General features: G+C 37.4%; 1 protein-coding gene across 1 annotated transcript in view; it reads left to right on the top strand.

The window, feature by feature from the left end:
- Window positions 1–316: 316 nt before the first annotated feature.
- Window positions 317–20,668, top strand: part of LOC150088902 (sin3 histone deacetylase corepressor complex component SDS3-like) — a 103,621-nt gene continuing 83,269 nt past the window's right edge. The window contains exon 1 of the mRNA XM_090370948.1: window positions 317–766. Within this exon, the coding sequence (XP_090227074.1) occupies window positions 673–766 (94 nt within the window). The 5' untranslated portion in view covers window positions 317–672. The remainder of the gene's footprint in view (window positions 767–20,668) is intronic.

Genomic DNA, 20,668 nt, shown 5'->3' with positions numbered 1-20,668 from the left:
GCTTAATAACATGGCCCATAACAAAACATGTTATTAAGCCCATAATATTATTATGGGCTTAATAACATGGCCTTAATATTACACATTGACGCTACTCTATTTGATCAAATTCCCATCTAAAGTTAAATAATTACAGATATTCTTCGGTGGTATAAATAAATTGGAAAAGTTTACAAAGTTTTTTTTTTTTTTTTTTGAAGGCAATTGTTTTATCAGTTTCATGTTCTAGTGTTAATTTGTCAATTTTGTTGGCGTCTTCATCAATATAGGTGGCAGTAGCCATGTAAATTTGATTTTTTCTGATCCTCATGTGCGGGAAACTGGATTTTTATGTATTGGGATCGGTTAGCCTTACAAATGTAGTTTTAGTATAACGCTGAATTTTGTTTGTTATAAATGATTTACGCCAAAAAAGAGACGATGTTCCTATCAGTACAAAAATGTTGCATCACTGCTTCAGTTATTCATGTGGTTTTACCGCACATGTTCTCCATTGATTACAGTATTCGTGTTAAATTTTGAATATTAGATAACTATGCCGATTCAAATTAGGAATGTCATTATGAAATGGAGTACAGTCTACCTGGATCAGAATATAACGAAATCAAGTGAGATATATAGGATGTAAAACTTCACATGCTTGCTGTTGTACCATAACATTTTTCAGTAAGCATGAGTGAATGTGAAATGGAAGCTGAAGAGGAAAACAGTAACGATTTTGAACAAGAGCGAGAAAATGAAGTGGACGAAAGAGAGTCGGATGAAGGTATTTGCTGCTTTCCGTTATATCTAATTAAACTACTCATCATTATTTTTTTAATAATTAAAAGTATATGCTAGCACATATATATATTTCCTTCACGGACCAAACAACGAAATGAATCTATTTCCAAGTTTTATTTTGAAAATCAACCGAGAGAGGCTGTCTCTGTCGACTCAGAGTTCGGTAACAGTAATACTAATTTTTAAAGAAATAAAATAAAATCCGCAATCGACAGATCTAAACTAGTACGAAAAATACAACCAAGTTTGATAACAGTAATATTAATTTTTAAAGAAATAAAATAAAATCCGCAATCGACAGATCTAAACTAGTACGAAAAAATACAGCCAAGTTTGATAACAGTAATATTAATTTTTAAAGAAATAAAATAAAATCCGCAATCGACAGATTGCGGATTTTATTTCTTTAAAGTGAACACGGCTCTGCCCAAAGAGACACACGGCCACACTGAAGAATGAGCTCAAAATAAAATACTATTAAAAAAAACTGCAAAAAGCCTACAAGCACTATTTTTTAGCATTAGCAAGGGCACACCCTACTCATTTCACCCATCCACTCACTCCAAATGTTTCTCTAGTTCTGCCTTGAATCTGTTTAAGCTATCAACTTCTACAACGACAGACAGAAGTTTGTTCCAGCAATCAACCACCCGCTGGCTAAAGGCAAACTTCTGCACATCTTTCCTACAACTGTCTTTCCTCAATTTGAATTTATGCCCTCTCAGGCGATTATTCTGACCAAGAGGAAGAATCCCATCAGCATTAAGTATGCTCAAACCATTCAAGGATTTATACACCTCGTTCAGATCACCTCGCAGGTGCCTAGTCTCCAGATGCTGTAATTTGCAAAACTTAAGCCTTTCTTCATAAGAGCAACCTTTTGTTCCATTCACTAATCTTGTTTGCGTTCTCTGTACTTGTTCCAACAGCTCTACATCCTTCTTAAAACAAGGCCTCCAGACCTGTATACAGTACTCAAGGTGTGAGCTGGCCATTGCCTTATACAAGGAGATAATCACCTTATCCCTGCTAGAAAAATTCCTGTATATCATTGACAAGACACCATGAGCTGCTCTTGCAGACCGTCTGCACTGCTTAGAAAACTTCATATCGGCCTGCACAATTACCCCCAGGTCCTTTTTGTTCACCAAATACGGAGAACGCGGAAAGGTCAGGAAATGACCACCGCATATCCCCGGAGCAAGATGGCCTTAGTTGCTAATGCTCCTAAAAAAAAAAAAAAATAATAAAATAACAAAACCTTTTTGTTCTCTACCACTGTCAGTGTAGTACCACAAAGTTGATACGTCCCTCTGGGGTTACTGCTTCCCATATGTAGTACTTTACATTTGTCAATGTTAAACTTCATTAGCCACCTCTTAGCTCATCTGCTCAACTTTTCCAGATCCTGTTGCAGCAGCGTACTGTCAGTAGTGTCCTTAATAACCCTGCCAACCTTTGTGTCATCTGCAAATTTGTACATTAAGCTTGATATACCATCATCAATATTATTTATAAATACAAAAAACAACAATGGACCCAACACTGAACCCTGAGGTACTCCACTAATAACATTAGTCCACGATGAGCAGTGCCCATTTATTACCACTCTGTCTTCTCCCCCTCAACCATCCCTTTATCCATAGCAGCAATTTGCCTCCAATACCACATTGATCCAATTTGTGCAACAGTCTTTCATGTGCAACAGTATCAAAAGTCTTTCTAAGATGAGGAGTTATTCAGCAAGGGGAATGCCAGAGGTGTATTCAACTCTAGCAGTAAGCTACAGAATCTTGAAATAACTGGGAGTAAAGTGGAGGAGAAACTGTTGAAGATAAACACAAGAAAGGCACCCGGGGTGGATGGGATCTATCCAGTTATATTAAAGGAGGCAGCAAAGGAAGTAAGCAAACCCTTAGCCATAATTATGAGAGCTTCCTTGGACTCAGGGGAGGTACCCATAGACTGGAAATGTGCAAATGTGACCCCAATTCACAAAGGAGGATCAAAGGCTGACACAAGTAATTATAGACCTGTGAGCTTAACTTCTGTTCCAGGAAAATTAATGGAGGCACTGGTTAAAGAAGCACTGCAGGATCATTTAGACAAGACTTCAGTTATAGCTCGGACACAGCATGGTTTTGTTAAGGGGAAGTCTTGCCTGACCAATTTGATTGGATATTATGATGCGGTCACAAAAGAACTGGATGCAGGGAATAGCTTTGATATTATATACTTGGATCTTAGAAAGGCTTTTGATACTGTTGCACATGGAAGACTGCTACACAAATTGGAGCAATGTGACATTGGAGGCAAATTGCTGCTATGGATAAAGGGGTGGTTGAGGGGGAGAAGACAGAGAGTGGTAATCAATGGACACTGCTCATCGTGGACTAATGTTATTAGTGGAGTCCCTCAGGACTCAGTGTTGGGTCCATTATTGTTTTCTGTATTTATAAATGATATTGCTGATGGTATATCAAGCTTAATGTCCAAGTTTGCAGACGATACAAAGGTTGGCAGGGTTGTCAAGGACACTACTGACACTATGCTGCTGCTGCAACAGGATCTGGAAAGGATGAGCAGATGGGCTGAGAGGTGGCAAATGAAGTTTAACATTGACAAATGTAAAGTACTACACATGGGAAACAGCAACCCCAGAGCAATGTATCAACTCTGTGGTACTACACTGACAGTGGTAGAGAATGAAAGGGACTTGGGGGTGGTTGTGCAGGCAGATATGAAGTTCTCTGACCAGTGCAGATGGGCTGCAAGAGTAGCTCATGGAGTATTGTCAATGATATACAGGAATTTTTCTAGCAGGGATAAGGAGGTGATTATTCCCTTGTATAAGGCAATGGTCAGGCCACACCTAGAGTACTGTATACAGGTCTGGAGGCCTCATTTCAAGAAGGATGTAGAGCTGCTGGAACGAGTACAGAGAAGGGCAACAAGATTAGTGAATGGAACAAAGGGGTGCTCTTACAAAGAAAGGCTTAAGTTTTGCAAATTACAGTGTCTGGAGACTAGGCACCAGCGAGGTGATCTGATAGAGGTGTATAAAGCCTTGAATGGTTTGAGCATGCTCAATGCTGATGGGATTCTTCCTCTAGCTCAGAATAATCACCCGAGAGGGCATAAATTCAAATTGAGGAAAGACAGATGTAGGATAGACGTGCGGAAATTTGCCTTTAGCCAGCGGGTGGTTGGTTGGTGGAACAGACTTCCATCCCTTGTAGTGGAGGTTGATAGCCTAAATAAATTTAAGGCTCAGCTGGACAGGTATTTTGAACGAACAGAGGGGTGAAGTGGGGTTTTTTTTTTTGTCTGATGCGGCATAAGCTTGCTTTCTTGCATCAAATGCCTCTATTAATGCTAATGCTAAAGATCCAAGTATATAATATCAAAGTTATTCCCTGCATCCAGTTCCTTTGTGACCACATCATAGTATCCAATGAAATTGGTCAGGCAAGACTTTCCCTTAACAAAACCATTCTGTGTCCGAGCTATAACTGAAGTCTTGTCTAGATGTTCCTGTAGTGCTTCTTTAACCAGTGCCTCCATTAATTTTCCTGGAACAGAAGTTAAACTCACAGGTCTGTAATTACTTGTCAGCCTTTGAATTGGGGTCACATTTGCACATCTCCACTCTATGGGTACCTCCCCTGAGTCCAAGGAAGCTCTCATAATTATGACTAAGGGTTTGCTTACTTCCTTTGCTGCCTCCTTTAATATAACTGGATAGATCCCATCATACCCCAGGTGCCTTTCTTGTGTTTATCTTCAACAATGTCTCCTCCATTTTACTCTCAGTTTTTACAAGATTATCTAGCTTACTGCCAGAGTTGAATATACCTCTGGCATTCCCCTCGCTGAATAACTCCTCATGTGTGAATGTCGATGCAAAATATTCATTTAGTTTGTTAGCTACCTGAGCAGGATCATCAACAGTTGAACCATCAATATCAAGTGGACCAATCTGATTCATTCCCTTCCTTCTAGAGTTTACATAAGTAAAGAACTCTTTGCTGTTTTTCTTTGCATCCCTTGCCAAAGATTTCTCGTAATCTGCCTTCACCTGCCTAACCTCCTTTGTAACTGGGTTACAAATCAACTTGTATCTATCATAGGCTTCTGTGTCACGTGTTAATTTATATGTATCCCATGAATTTTTCTTCTCTGCCATATGTCTCATTAGTTCATCTGACATCTATTTAGGCCTAAACCTTGAACCTAGTTTCAAGACCTAGGTTCTATTTTTCAAATAGTTTGGAAAATGGAATCTGAATTTGTGTGTTTTTGAAAAATGACAAATATTAGAAAATGTGAGGTTCTACATTTCAGTAACAGCAGTCCTAAATTAACTTATTACTATTAGTATTGGCCATACAGCATAAGGAAGCTAGAGGTCTTTACTGAAAAAAACAAAACAAAAACAGTATATTGTGTGTTTCTTTCTTCCTGTAAGTACTGATTCAGCCGACCTTTGAATTTTTACCAAACACTGGTCTCAACTGCCCATGAAGACAACTTATTTCAGTGTTAACAATTTAGTGGCTAAAGGAAAGCTCCGTTTACCACTTTGTCCATAATTCCCTTTGTAATAAATTCCATTTGAATTTATGACCCTTGGTTCTAGCATCATTTAATATTTTGAATGATGCTAATGAATTCCCCTTCATTCATTTTACTGTCCTCTCTCAGCGCTTTATAAACTTCAGATCTCCTGTAACATACCTAGTTACCAAGTTCTGTGGCATACATAATCTGAGTCTCTCTTTGTATTGGTGCCTTTAAGTCACTCTCACCAGGTGCATTATTTTTTTGAACCTTTTCAGGAACCTCTGCCTTCTTTTTTGTGTGGCGTCCATATCTGGATATAGTATTCCAAATACAGTCTCGCATTTGCCTTATACAGTGGAATTATAATCTGTATATTTCTATGTCAATTAATCATTGATGAGCAGTTCAATTAATCATTGATGGGACTCCATCAAAACTTGAAATTAATTGAAATGCTTGTATATTTCTACAAGCAGTTCAATTAATCATTGATGGGACTTTTTTTTTTTTTTAATGATTTCTCATACTCAGTCTTGGTCAGCCTAACCATTTCGGTGTTGCTATTACAGACCTTCCTATACATGTTTCTCTGATTTTAATCACTGAGTATCACTAAATGTCCCATTTCTTTTTTTGCTCTATTAAGCTAGCCAGTTCCTTGTTCTCGGCATGAGGTATATATATATATATATATATGTATTTGGAATTAAAATTAAAATGGAAATTAAAATCCCTTTCTTGCACTAACCTTTAACAGCTGAAACTCCACTCGTCATGAACCACCTTAGCACTCCATGGTCTTTCCCAGGCAAGGGTTCCTGTACTGCCAGCCCTCTTATACTCATATTATCAGGATCATTGTTGATCAGGTCCATAATATTCTTGCCCCTAGTATTTTCCCTAATACATTGATATAGATAGTTCATTTAAAAATTTTGACCACTATGATGAGTCTTCCTCCCAGTTGCTTCAGTACTGTTCAGTTTATGTTATGCAATAGAGTGTTTATAATTCTGGCATCTCATTAATGCAAAGATGGAAGTAAAATTCACTGAGCTATTGAGCTACATTCTGCAACCCTACCCAATGATGATCCCCATGCTTGGAATAGCACATACATGTAAATGCCGTTAAATACAGGTCTATACATGCATTGCTGGTTTACTGCAAACTTGTAACCTGGTCACAGGCCACCAGAAAGAATACCTTCCAGTTTTTCAGTCTTTCATTCAAGACTGGAGATCGTAAGAAGGTATTAAAAGGGAATGGATTGAGGATTAGTATGGCTAAAACAGAATACTTGAAATGCAATTTTGGAGATGGGAATAAAGAAGATGATGTAATAATCATAGGAGAGGAGGTGATGAAGCAGGGAAATTCATTTAAATCTCTGGGTTCAGTAATGTAACGTGATGGGGATATTGATGAGGATGTAACCAAAAGAATTTATGGCAGATGGTTGAAGTGGAGATATAAGTGAGGTGATTGAAGAGTTCCAATTAGGCTGAAGGGTAAGTGTTATAAATCAGTGGTGAGGCCAGATATATTATATGGTTCAGAACGCCAAGAATTGCATTTCTACTGCATGTGACATGTTAAGGTTGCATTTATCAGAAATGTGAATGTTAAATTGGATGATTAGAGTTAGATATATGCATATATCATTTAGATTCTAAATGATATATGCATATTTATGATATTCCTATTTCTATTATAATGAGGAGGGGGGTAGCAGAAGTTCGGACTTACGGCTAAATATCAGATGTGGCAGTGCGATTGCAGAGTGTGCATTCTTTATCTACTGAAATCCGCAGCTCAGGCAGTGGGGAGAACAGTTGGGCCTGTATTACCATGGGTCCCAGTGCAGTTGGTAAAGCACTTTGCAGTCGTGCACCCACATCCGATATTTGGATGGTGGGTAATTCTCAGAAATGCTGTGCGTTGTGATTTTGTGCTGGAGCGATGTGATGATTTTTTTCTGCATAACTATTTATTTTTATTTCATACTTAATACTCTTACTAAAAATTTACTCAATCTTGGATAAATTTTTAGTAAGAGGAACAAAAAGAAAGTTAAATTCTACCATGAGAACAGAAAATCCTGAGAAGATGCAGACGAGTCAAGAACAGTCCAATATGATAGACCATGTGTGAGTGTGACCGTGACCACTCACCAAGTCGCGACCACCACTTTGCTTATTGGAGGCTTGAAGTGGTGAAACCCATGTTTAGTCTCTAGAGCAAAGTTTTCGGCATCCTCCTCTCCCCATACTTCTCCTTCAACCCACGCACGGTACTAAGTACTATAGGTTTTGATACCTTTTGTGTTTGGGGTTTTCATAAAAAAAAAAAAAAAAAAAAAAAGAATGGTCATGTTGCTTTGTTTGGTTCTTATCTGGAGCTGATTTGCTCAAAATCAGCTCCAGATAAGAACCAGACAAAGCGACGACATTATCAAAATGAATGACGAAGGTAAAGAAAACCAACACGAGAACGACGAGAAACACCGGATAACTTATGCGGAAAATTAGTTTCCCGATATGGCACTCTAGCGCTGCTCGCTTGGTAAACAGATGGTAGATGTTATCGGTCTGGAACAAAGTCGAGAACGATATATTGATTGACAGGTAGACTGGGTAAACAATGTGCTGATTGGTGCGTGAACACAACACACGATAACATCGGTTTAGAAATACATTCATAAAAAATTAATTTTTTTATGACTGTATTTTTATTTTCTTGTTCAATAATATGCCCTACTGGCAAAAAAAGGTCAGGTTACCTCTACTTGAATCCCATGGGAGTTGAACCTCTCCCAAAATGGAGGGGGTACCTAACCTTTTTTGTTTAGAATCATGGGTGGACTAGTGCATAAATTGTTTATTAACGAAATATTAATTTTTTATTACTGTACTTTTATTTTTAAGGTCAGTTTAAGAAATATAATGAAAAATAAAAAAACCTTTTCCTTTCTTTGTAACCAAACCTAAATCAACAGTATAGTAAAAACACTCATGAACTCCAAAAATCTGCTTTTAGTAATGAGAAAAAAACAATGAAGAACATAAAAATGAACAGAACAAAACTTTTATTAATTTAGTTTCATCAAAAAATCAACCAGTGTTTTATTTTCCTTACAAATTTCTTCCATCTTTAAAAGATTCATCGCTACTATTACCTGTTTACCGTTCTTTACTCATAAATACAAATTATAATGCCAACCAATGACTACACAGTAGCTTGTCATCTGTCGTGCCCACCACCAGTCATTTCATTGTTTGCCATTCCTACCTGTCAATCAATATATCCTTCTCAATTTCGGCTCCAGACCGATTACACCTGCTATCTGTCTACCAAATGAGCAGCACTAGGGTCCGGTGTCGGGAAAACTAATTTTCCCCATAAGTTATCTGACATTTCTCGTGTTGGCTTTCTTTACCTTAGCCAAATGAATATTTGAAATATGGCTTCTATTATTGTGGCGATGAGCAGAATGAAATCCCTCTGTGTAAAAAGTATTCTTGGGCAACAAGCTATGTGGGGGTGTACTGATGTTCGGGTTAGTACTATTGCATCATTTTTAAACTTAACAAACTGCGCAAAGTAGATAAATGACATAATTTTAATTAAATTTCATATTGTGAAACGCTTCAAAATGAGTTGCCATGATATTGCACTGCCTCAAATAAGTAACGCTTCACCAACGGAGAAGACTATTGTTACTTATTCTTAGTGGATACCATCACCCAGACGGCACTATTTCAAGGCTTTTTGGCCCTTCTTCGGTGAGTGGGCAGGTACCCTGGTGTTGCAGTCGTGACGACTCAGTTATGAAGTATAACTCCTCAATGTGAGAGATGGTGTGCAGTAATTTAGACTAAAAAGTATTCTTGGGCAAGAGCCTCAAGCTATGTGGGAGTTTACCGACATGGGTTAGTGCAATTGCATCTTTTTTATACATAGCAAACTACCCAAAGTAGGTAAATAGCATCGTTTTAATCAGGGCTGTGGAGCTGGAAGAAAATTTTGCAGCTCCAGCTCCAGTTCCTTTAATTTATCAAATGTTTGTCTCCGGCTCCTTTAATTTATAAAATGTTTGTCTCCGGCTCCTTTAATTTATAAAATGTTTGGCTTCAGCTCCTTTAATTTATCTAAATCCTAATTTAGTTTTGAACGGTTGAAGTGAGCAAAGGTCATACCCAATTGACAAATGGAAACACTTGGAATGATTTTACATTATAGGTTAAAAATACACAGTTAATTTGACCTTTAGTTGAATGAAAAAAGGAACAAAAATGAATGAATTATGAATTGGAAACAATTTAAAATAAACACTCTACACTGGCTTGAGTAGGGGGCAATGCAACCACCAGTTGCGCAACATCTTGTGTGATTTTAGGGTACTATAATATTGCATCTTTTACTGACATTTTTGATTGACGATCAATTTTTTCAACTTCAGTGAAGGATGCTAATACTTCTAACTTGAATTTAGTCAATGTACTAATAGGAGTAACATGTGGTACACCTTTTTCTAATTCCAGTCAACAGTGTTTTTGAGCTATGCTGTTTGTTAATAATCTTTTCAAAATCAAACTCTTCTTCAGAATTAGTATTAGATGATAATGGTGATGGTGGATTGCTTTGTATTTCATCTTCTGCGGCTGAGCATTCTTGAGGGTTTCTTATTCTGAGTGCTATATCACATAAAGCTTCCTTTGCTTTGCTTTGTTGTCCATCTGTTAATAAACATCTGTAAAAAGCTAATGTTACATTATTTCCCACTAAAGTTATTTTTTCCTAACTTCCACAGAGGTCATGATACCTTCAGCTATGGGACCATATATCTTGGAAAGGCAGTAGATCAGAGACTTCCATTCCTTTAGGAACTGACCAGGCCCTCATGTGCTGACTGATGACGTCACCAAAATATCACAAGAATCAGTCTCCTGTCAGATCTGTGGTTATAGTTAACGAAGCAGCACACACAAACACGCAGATTTTTTTTTATCAATAAAACCTTTCAACTTTTCTTTTGTAAACAAAATATGACATGGATAATGGGATGAGAGATACTGTTTACTGTGTTTGTTTCTTCTCCTGTTGTGGCATATGGTAAAGTGGCTGTAAAGTCTTCACCTTGAATTATCTTTGTAGTGATATTTGGTTGGTAAAGAAAGTTTTTAAGTTTCTACACCTGGTCCCCCAGTACTTCTGTTAGTGTTACTTCAGGGTTGGCAATGTCAGTAAGGATAGGTTTCAGTTCCAGTAAGGGTCCATCATCATATATGTGCTACCCCACCTAGTAGCTTGATCCAAAATTGCTACTTTTCCAGCACGCTGTTTAATTATTGCTTCTATTTTTGGCTTTCTAGCAGCTAGTACAACCTGCCTCACCTTACTTACAAGGCAGTTGCATGTTTATTTCCTAAGCCATCATGAATTGCCAGCTGTAAAGTATGAACATCATGGTGCATGTGCTGGACTCTGGAGAGGCTTGAAATTTCATCCATGAAGTCACTTAAATCCAGTTCTGCTTCTGCGTTATCATCAGGTTCTAATTCTGGATTCTCACCACTTGATTCATCTCTTTCACTTTCATCATCTGTTATTGAATCACCTCTCTCTTGGTCTTTATTTAACTTCTCAGTGGTACTTATCATATTGGAGGCATGATCAGTCACAATGCACAATACATGCTCTTTTTCTATTTCAAACTCTTGCAGAACATCTTTCACTAGTTGATGAAGTACTCGCTTGTATGTTGGGCTTTTGTATCCCTTACTGCTAATGTACGTGTAATGATTTTATTGTTGGCATCAACAAATCAAATGTTTATTGCACAACGTGTGCAAGCATCCATTTTCAGGCGCCTCCGTAGCCAGGTCAGTAGGAGTAGCAGTGCGTAGCACACGCTTCTTGATTAGACCGGGGTTCTAGCTCGTCACCACCAAATACGGAGGATGCGGAAAGGTCAGGGAATGACCACCGCATATCCCGGAGCAATATAGCCTTAGTTGCTAATGCACCTAAAAACCAAATAACAAACAAGCATCCATTTTCAAATATACAAAACATCCTTTTAGATCATTTATAAGAGCAAACTTTTCTTCCTTTGCTTTCTCTATTATAAAACTTCGAATGCTGCTTCTATCCAAACTAATTTTGAATTTTTGAGCCATTTCTCCTATCAGACCAAGCATGGCTGGTTTAAAAAAAGACATTCAGAGATAAAGAATTCTTCACCACTAACTCAATAATGTAATTCTTGAATTGATTTGCTGTTGTGGATACAGTGACTTTTTGACTAACAAAATATTTTTAAAATATTTGATTGATTTACTTTACTATTTGATGATGAAAAACTAGAAGTGCTTGCCTTGTTAAGCTTGAGTCTCTCTTCCTCTTCTGTACTCTTAAGCACTTCAGGATGATTACAACTTATGTGATGCTTCAAATTGAATGCTCTTGTTGAAATATTGGTCTTATTGGTTAAAGGTTTACTAATTTTTGCTTCATAAGTCAAAATCTTGCCATCAATGTCATTCATTTGGCATGTGAAAATATAGTATTTATCATCTTCAGTGACCATAAAGTATTCAAATACATTAGACTTGTTCTAGATCCTTTGTTCATCATTGAGGGCTTCCAGACATTTGACATTTCTGAAAAAATAAAATGTGCATTATTCCAAAACCACTCACTGGTTTAGACATTAAAAAAAAACATAGTAAACAAAAAGCACTTTTTTTCATTTTTATTAGCAGCAAACAAAAAGAACAGGGAAATGAAAACTACACCATGAAGCATCAGAGCATATGACATATGTGTCACCCTCATGATTATGACTGACCAAGTTAGTTGGAGCCAGTTTTCTTTTTACTGGCTCCAGTTCCATAGAAACCTCTGGCTCCATAGCCCTGGTTTTAATTATATCATATAATTAAAACGACGGCGAGAATAAGTAACAATAGTCTTCTCCATTGGTGAAATATTACTTATTCAAGGTAGTGCAACAATCATGGCAATTTGTTGTGAAGGGTTTCACAATATGAGATATAATTAAAACGATGCCATTTACCTACTTTGGGTAGTTTGCTCCATGTAAAAATGATGCAATTGCATTAACCATACGTCATTAAACTTCCACATACTCTTGCCCAAGAATACTTTTTAATCTAAATTGCTACACATAGTATGAGAGATGCACCATCATGCATCTGTCATATTGAGGAGTTATACTTCATAACTGAATAATCATGAATGCAACACCTGTGTACCTGCCCACCCACCCACCGAAGAGACTAAAAAGGCTTGAAATGGTGCCGTCTGGATGGTAGTTCTGCCAAGAATAAGTAACAATAGTCTTCTCTGTTGGTGAAGCATTACTTATTTGAGGCAGTGGCAACTCATGGCAACTCATTGTTAAGGTTTTCACAATATGGGGTATAATCAAAACGATGTCACTTACTACTTTGGATAGTTTGCTACGTATAAAAATGATGCGATTGCACTAACCTGTATGTCAATCCCTCTGTGTTTAATATGTGAACAGAAACTCGGCAATAACTACATGAAACCTTCTTGGTTGATGAGACATTTTGAAATAAATCATTGAGACTTGACTTATTTTACCTTGTAACTCAATGAGAGCACTGATGTCAGTAGCCTAGTTGTGCTGTTGGTATTTGTTCAATACTTATGTAATGGTCAGCTGTGTGAAGACATTCTTATATGATGATTTGAAAACCATGACTACAGAAGCTGATATTCTTGAAAAAATTTGGTTTTTTTTTTTTGTGCGCTCAGGAACTCAACTGGAAGTGTAACACCCTTCCTGTTAAAATAGTCACCGTGAACTCCATGAGGAAAATTTAGCTGTTAAAAACATGCTTGGAAAACTGAAAGATATTTTTAAGACACTAATAGAAATTGTCAATTATGCAAAATCTGGTGGCTTAAAATATAAGGCGTTTCTGTCAGATTTGGAAGAAAAGCCTTGTATTTAAGCCACTAGATTTGCAATGAAACAGCCAGGGACTAGATTGCTTACTCTTTTGCACAGAAGTACATCGGCTGAGTTGAGATAGTGCTGACAAGAGTCTTTGAATTGTGCTCCGAAATTGTGGTGTTGCTGATCATAAAAGGTAAAAGCATGACACTTTTCATAGCTAATGATAAAATCTCTGCATTTAAAGATAAAATGATTCTTTGGAAAAAGAGAGCTGAAACATGACAATATGATACCTTCAATACTTTTCCTACATGTCTTGTTGAAAAAAAAAATATGTCCACAGACCCAAACTTACAGAAAGCACTAATTGACTGCCTCACACAGCTGTCGATCTCTTTTTTAAGAATATTTTCCTATTAATACAGACACTGAAAATAACAGGTGGACAGCTAATCCTTTCTTGAAAAACTGAAACTCCTCTGTCCTATCTACAAAAGAACTGTTTGATATCTCTTGTGATGTGTCACTCCAAGAGAAAAATTTTTTAGTGTTCCATTGCCTTCATTCTGGGCTAGTTTGTTAGACTCTTTCCCTAATATTGCAAACAGCAGTTCATAAACTTTTACCATTTGTGACGACGTATTTATGTGAATGTGGATTTGACAAATATTGTGACACAAAAATCAAAAAAGAGAAACAGACTTAACGCTTCAGCAGGCATTCACTATTAGTTATCAGCTTTGACACCTAATTTCATCAAAATTGTTGAAAATCTGCCACAGCAATGTCTCTCGTTAGATTCACCGAGTAAGTCTATTTTTTTAATTTGAAGTCTTAATAATACTTACATTTTTTTTAGTTTAAAATTTTAAGAGTAAAGATTATTTTTTGGTTCCACTATAATACAGCACATACATACAAAAGTGAAAAATGCCCCTTAACGTTCTGTTCCTACGATAATCTTAGAGGGTACTTTGGCCAAAAAACTTGAGAACCACTGTATTAGAGGAAGCATAAGAGTTGCAACAATTGGAGATAAAGTAAAAGAGGAGAGATCTGAGACGGTACAGACATGTAAAGGAAAGGATCAGGATGAACCTCTAAATAGGATCCTGAATTTGTGGGTGGAGAGTAAGTGAAGATGGAGACAACATAACAAGACATGGATAGAAGTCACAGAAAGAGACATGGAAGCTTGTGGAGTTAGAAGACTTGACCCAAGGTAGGAAGGAATGGCATAGGACGACTCAAAAAGCTGACTCCAAATAGATGGAATTTAGCTATGGAAGAAGGGATATTGTTTGAGGTTTTGATTAAAATCATCGTCAAATGAACAGATGAACTTAATGGCGGAGAAGAAAAATGCATGGGACGATTATAAATTGTCAGGGACAGCTGAATCTTACTGTAAATATTCTGTAATCAGATTACTCCGAGGGGGGATAGGCATACTAAAGCAGATTATGAAAAGTTTTTTGCTAAGACCATAAAGAAAAATAGCAAAGAATCATTTGCTTATGTTATCACTAGAAGGAAAGGGATAAATATGCCGGACCTCTTAATATGAAAAGCAGTATGGCTAATTCACATGTGAAGTTTTTGATGTGAAAACAGCTTTGGCTACACCTACTAAATTTTTCAGCTTGAAATAAAACCAATTGGTAATGAAAATGCGAGATGGAAATGATGCAAGTGACGTCACTTCCTAAATGACACTAATGTTGATTCAGTAGAGGGTGTGAGCATAAAACATTGCATCATTCATAACTTCAGTTCTAGCTGTTCAATTTTAAAAATTTTAATGGTTTTGATTTTTGTCAAAGATGTTTTTACATAAAATAAAACATTGTTCATGTACACTTTTTTTTTTTTTATGAGGATAGCAGTAGTCTTTAAAATGACTGGGAGTTAAAAGATGTTATGAGGTCTGGCAATAAACTTCTTGGACTTGTTCAATAAAAAGAACACAAAGTGAAGGAGCTCAAAAATGGTTTTATTTTTATTCATCATAATCACCGCCTGATTGAATGCAGTTATTACACCATTCTAAAAGTTTCTGAAAAGAGTTAGTGAAAGAAGGCATTCAAAGAGATGATGTTCAGTTTGGCAGTTACATTTTTCGCTATGTCCTCAACATCCTGAAATGTCTTCCCTTTGAGGGCAGTTTTCATCTTGGGAAAAAGGAAGAAGTCTACTGGTACTAGATCAAGAGAGTAGGTGGGTGGTTGATCTGTACAATACCATGTTTTACCAGAAATGTCTTCACAAGTGTGAAATGTGCAGGGGTGCTGTTGTACAACAAGAGTCAGCTGCCTTTCTCATGAAATTGTGACTTCACCTGGGAAATGCACTTCAAATAGTCTTTGAAGCACCTATACATAGAATACAGTATTGACTCTCTCCCCTTCAAGTACAAATTCCTTATGAATCACACCCTGTTTGTTCAAAAACATGATCAGTGTCGTCTTGATGCTGGATTTCTATAAACGAAACTTTTTGGGCCTTTGTGATGGTTTTGAAGTCCACTGCATGCGTTGATGCCTTGTCTCTGAGTTGTACTGAAACACTCAACAAATCAGTGACAATACAGTCAAGGAAATTGTGACAATTTGGTGACAAGACAATTGAGGAAATTTGGATTGTCTTAAGTCTGGATTAAATCTTTGCATGACAACACTCTTCATTGCTTCTGCTCATCAATGAGGCTGTGCAGCACAAATTTCACACAGACCTTGTTTTCAAAATCTTCACATAAAATTTGACAAATTGTTTCCTTATTCTTATCCAGCTCATCAGTTATAATTCTGAGGGTCAAATGGCGATCTCTTTCCACAGTTTCCTGAATTTTGGCAACTCTGTTCTCATTTTGAGAGGTTGATGGATGCTCACTTTTGAGTCATCACAAACATCCTCATGTCCGTCTTTGAAACACATACCATTCAGACATGCTGGTATGCCTTAACATTTAATCATCATAAACAGTTTTAACATTTCATGTTTCTGTTTGAGATTTTTCTGATTTGAAGAAGTTTGATATTTGTTTCTATATTGCTAAATCATGACACAGAAAATTAATGCTACAACAAAACTGTTGTAGCATTAATTTAAACTTTATTGCCACACCTTGGGGCTTAGAGGGGAACAGATATCCTGTGTGTTATCAGACACTCAGTCTAAAACACTGATGGATCCAATATCTGTCTATTACAGAAGATTTAGGAGAAGTCCAGTTGGCCTGCTCATGCACACCTCGATGGTAAGCCCTGTTACGTCACTTAGGTGGCAATGAATGTGTAGAGTGGTTCTCTTCAAGATGCCTGGTCAGCGTGAAGAGGAAAAGACCAAACCCTCCAGCATATGACAGCACAACAAAACAAATGGCCCTCAGTCCCCAGCAGCTTTCACTCCCTTTCTTACGGCATCGAGAGGATCAGAGTGGAAGCAGAGGGTGCTAAGAATCTCTGGGTACGACCGGGCTGCCATGCACGGAAACTGAATTTAGCCTATTACAACGTAAGATCACTCATCAGTGGGTGAAGACAGGATATCAGAGCTGGAAAAGGAATTAGAAAATGTGAATTGGAATATCATCGGTTTGGCTGAAACAAGAAGAAGAAATGAATCACTTATATAAGTTTATCAAGTGGAAATCTGCTGTACACCAATGGAAACAGTGAAAGGAGTGAAGGTGGAGTTGGGTTTCTGGTCCATAAAGATTTAAAAAACAACATTTTGGAATTCAAAAGTACATCACCGAGGGTGTCAAGACTAATACTCAAGATTTCTAAGAGGTACAAGCTAAAGGTTAGGTTATAATGATTTATGCACCAACATTGAGCCATGATGATGAAGAGGTTGAAAAAATGTACACCGAAATTGAGTCTTCTAGATGAGCAGAAACCCACTACACTATTATTATGGGGGGACTTCAATGCTAAGGTTTGAAAAAGACAAAACAGCGCAGAAAGGGTAACTATAGGAAATTTTGGAATTGGTGAAAGACTTGTGGAATTTGCAGAATCTCAAGGATTGTCAGTAATGAACACTTTTTTCAAGAAAAGGGTGAACAGAAAGTAGACATGGAAGAGTCCAAATGGATTAACAACTAATGAAATAGACTTTATCCTCACTAACAGAAGATATATTGTGAATGATGTTACCGTCCTGAATAAGGTAAATGTTGGAAGTGATCACAGAATGGTAAGATGTACACTTGATATAGATGTAGGAAAGGAAAGGAAAAAACTAACTCGAGTAAATAATACAGGGGTCTTTGAGATAACAGAGGAAGAGAAAAAGCAGTATGTACTGGAACTTAAGAACAAGTTTGAGCTTCTGCAGACTGCTCAGGACCAAGATATCGACGAGGAATATTACAACTTTCTGAAAGTGATAAAGCCCAAGAAACCTATAGGGAAAAAGAAATCCAAAGAAGAAAAAATTAGTCAAGAAACACTTGTTATGATGAACCGAAGGCGAAAAATGAAGAGCAAGATAAACACTGACAAAGAGAAAATTGAGTATACTGAGTTATGCAAAGCCATTAGAAAGAGACTCAGAGAGAACATAAGAAGATTTAACACAAGAAAAGTAGAACAAGCATTAAGGGAAAACAAAGGATTTAAATCAGCAGCCATGAGCAGTAATACAGAAAGGCAAATGATACTGAAACTGAAGAATGCGATGGTGTACTTATAAACAGCAGAGAAGGCATAATTCAAATAGCAAAAGACTACTGTAGAGAATTATACAAGGAGCAAGGGAATGATGGATTGAAAATTAGCGACACATACGACATACCCGATATTCTTCCTGATGAGGTAGAACATGCATTGAAGAAAATGAAGAATCGGAAAGCCCCGGGGGAAGATGAAGTTACTGTAGAGTTGTTAAAATTGGGAGGAAGAGACAACACAAAAACTGGCAAGGCTCTTCACAAAGTGCATTAGAAAAGTTGTGACGCCTAGCAGTGGAATAATGCAATCATAGTTTTGCTGCATAAGAAAGGAGATAAATCAGAAATTGGAAATTATAGACCAATTAGCTTGTTATCCCACATCTACAAGTTGCTCACAAGGGTCATTACTAACAGATTAGAAAGAATACTTGATGAGAATCAACCGAAAGAGCAAGCTGGCTTTAGGACAGGATTCTCAACTATGGATCACCTTCACATAATATCACAGCTAATGGAGAAAGCAAATGAATATAAAACACCATTATGCCTGGCATTTGTGGAGTATGAAAAGGCATTTGACTCCATACAGCATAAGGCAATGTTTCAGGCACTGGAAAGACAAGGCATAGATACTCCACATATTATGATTTTGAAGAAAATATATGAGAATGTTACCTCCTTTATTAGACTAGACAAAGAGAGTAGCAAATTTAAAATCTATAAAGGAGTTCGACAAGGAGACACAATATCTCCGAAGCCGTTTACTGCTGCCCTTGAGGAAGCTTTCAGAAGATTAGACTGGTCGCAGAAAAGAGTCAATGTGAACGGAGAGTACCTAAACGATTTACGATTTGCAGATGACATTGTGGTCATAAGCCATGATCCCAAAGAATTAGAGGAAAATCTTAATCAGTTATGCACAGTTAGTAAGGATTTTGAACTAAGGATGAATATGGCTAAAACAAAAGTAATGATGAATAAGTATGCCATAGAAAGGGATATAATGATTGAAGGAGCAGTAATTGAAAAGGTGGAGTCGTATACTTATCTGGGACAAGTCATCAGCTGTAATAATGATAAATGGCTGGAAGTCAAGAGAAAGAATAAATTTTGGATGGATAGCATTCAGAAAATATAGTCACATACTGAAGAGCAATATCTCAGTTTGTCTGAAATGTAAAATAATGAACCAATGTATACTCCCCACCATGACTTATGGAAGTGAAACTTGGGCACTCACCAAAAGAATGGAAGAGAAGCTGAGAACTACACAGCGAAGAATGGAACGAATTATATTTGGAATCAGACTGTTAGATAAGAAGAGAAACACATGGATTAGGCAGCAAACTCAAGTAAAGGACATTCTTTTCAAAACTAAAGAACTAAAATGGTCTTGGGCAGGACACATATCTCGAAGACATGATGACAGATGGACTAAGAAAATAACAGAATGGTACCCAAGAGGAGCTAGAAGAAAACCTGGAAGACAAAGGTGGAGATGGATAGATGAATTCATGAGTTTGTGGGTAGAGTAAATGGATGGCCAGTGCTCAAAACAGAAGGAACTGGAAAGTTGCTGGAGAGGCTTTCATTCTGCAGTGGATTGAAAATGGCTGATGATGATGCCACATCTCTTATGAGAACTGAAAGGAAGCTAGATGAAAAATTTTTGTACCTAAAAGTAAAGAATGTGCCTGATGCTGGCAGAATCTATCCAGTTATTTTAAAAAGCAACAAAGTAGGTAATCAGACCTTTAGCTATAATAGTGAGAACATCCTTTGACTCGGGTGTTCCAGCAAATTGAAAAAATGCAAATGTCTCTCCAATTTACAAAGGCAGTTCAAACATTAAAATGAGCAATTACAGACATAAATTTGACATCAGTGCTAGGGAAAGTTATGGAATCCATATTTGAAAGATATACTATATGATATCTGGTGAGTATGGGCTTGGCACACCCAGGGTCCTGAGCTGGATATCATCATTCTTCTCTTTCTTGGTGATTCCTTTCTACTTTTGACTCTCTCTCTCTCTCTCTCTCTCTCTCAGGATAACTTGGGAATTTTTTTTGGCTGGTGCAGCATAAGCCTCAGGCTTCCTTGCACCATATGGCTAATAATAATAATAATAATAATAACCGTGAGATGCAAGGTGATCACCCAGACTGAGTACACTAATAGACACGACCAGGTAGCCAGCATAATACATCAGAATCTAGCAAGGAAATGCCAGTTGATTGAAGAAAGAACTGGAGTTCGTATTACAAGTACAAACCCCAGCCAGTACTAGAGACCCCAACCCACAAGCTGCACTGTGGACAATCCCACACAACAGACCAGACATAACTCTTGTGGACAAGAAGGAAAAAGCTTCCTATCTGATTGATATAGTGGTACCCAACACTGACAACATGCAGAAAACCCATGGGGAAAAAATCAGGAAGTACACGAACCTAAGACAGGAGATCAAAGAGATGTGGCATATTCAATAAGTAACGACCATCCCGATCATAGTGTCAACCACAGGTATGGTGCCAGTGACCCTACATAACAGCCTAGCAGCAATAGGTCTCCCAGCGAACACCTACAAGGAACTCCAGAAAGTTGCAATCCTTGAACACCTGTAGGATAGTCAGAGAGTTCCTCGACCAATAGTAACACCAGACATAACAACCACCACCCTGGGTACC

Source organism: Mastigoproctus giganteus, chromosome 3 (assembly GCF_048544385.1).
Source record: "Mastigoproctus giganteus isolate SK-2022 chromosome 3, ASM4854438v1, whole genome shotgun sequence".
Classification (NCBI taxonomy): domain Eukaryota; kingdom Metazoa; phylum Arthropoda; class Arachnida; order Uropygi; family Thelyphonidae; genus Mastigoproctus; species Mastigoproctus giganteus.
Note: the sequence above shows the minus strand (reverse complement) of the source record. Positions and strands in the feature narration are given on the sequence as shown.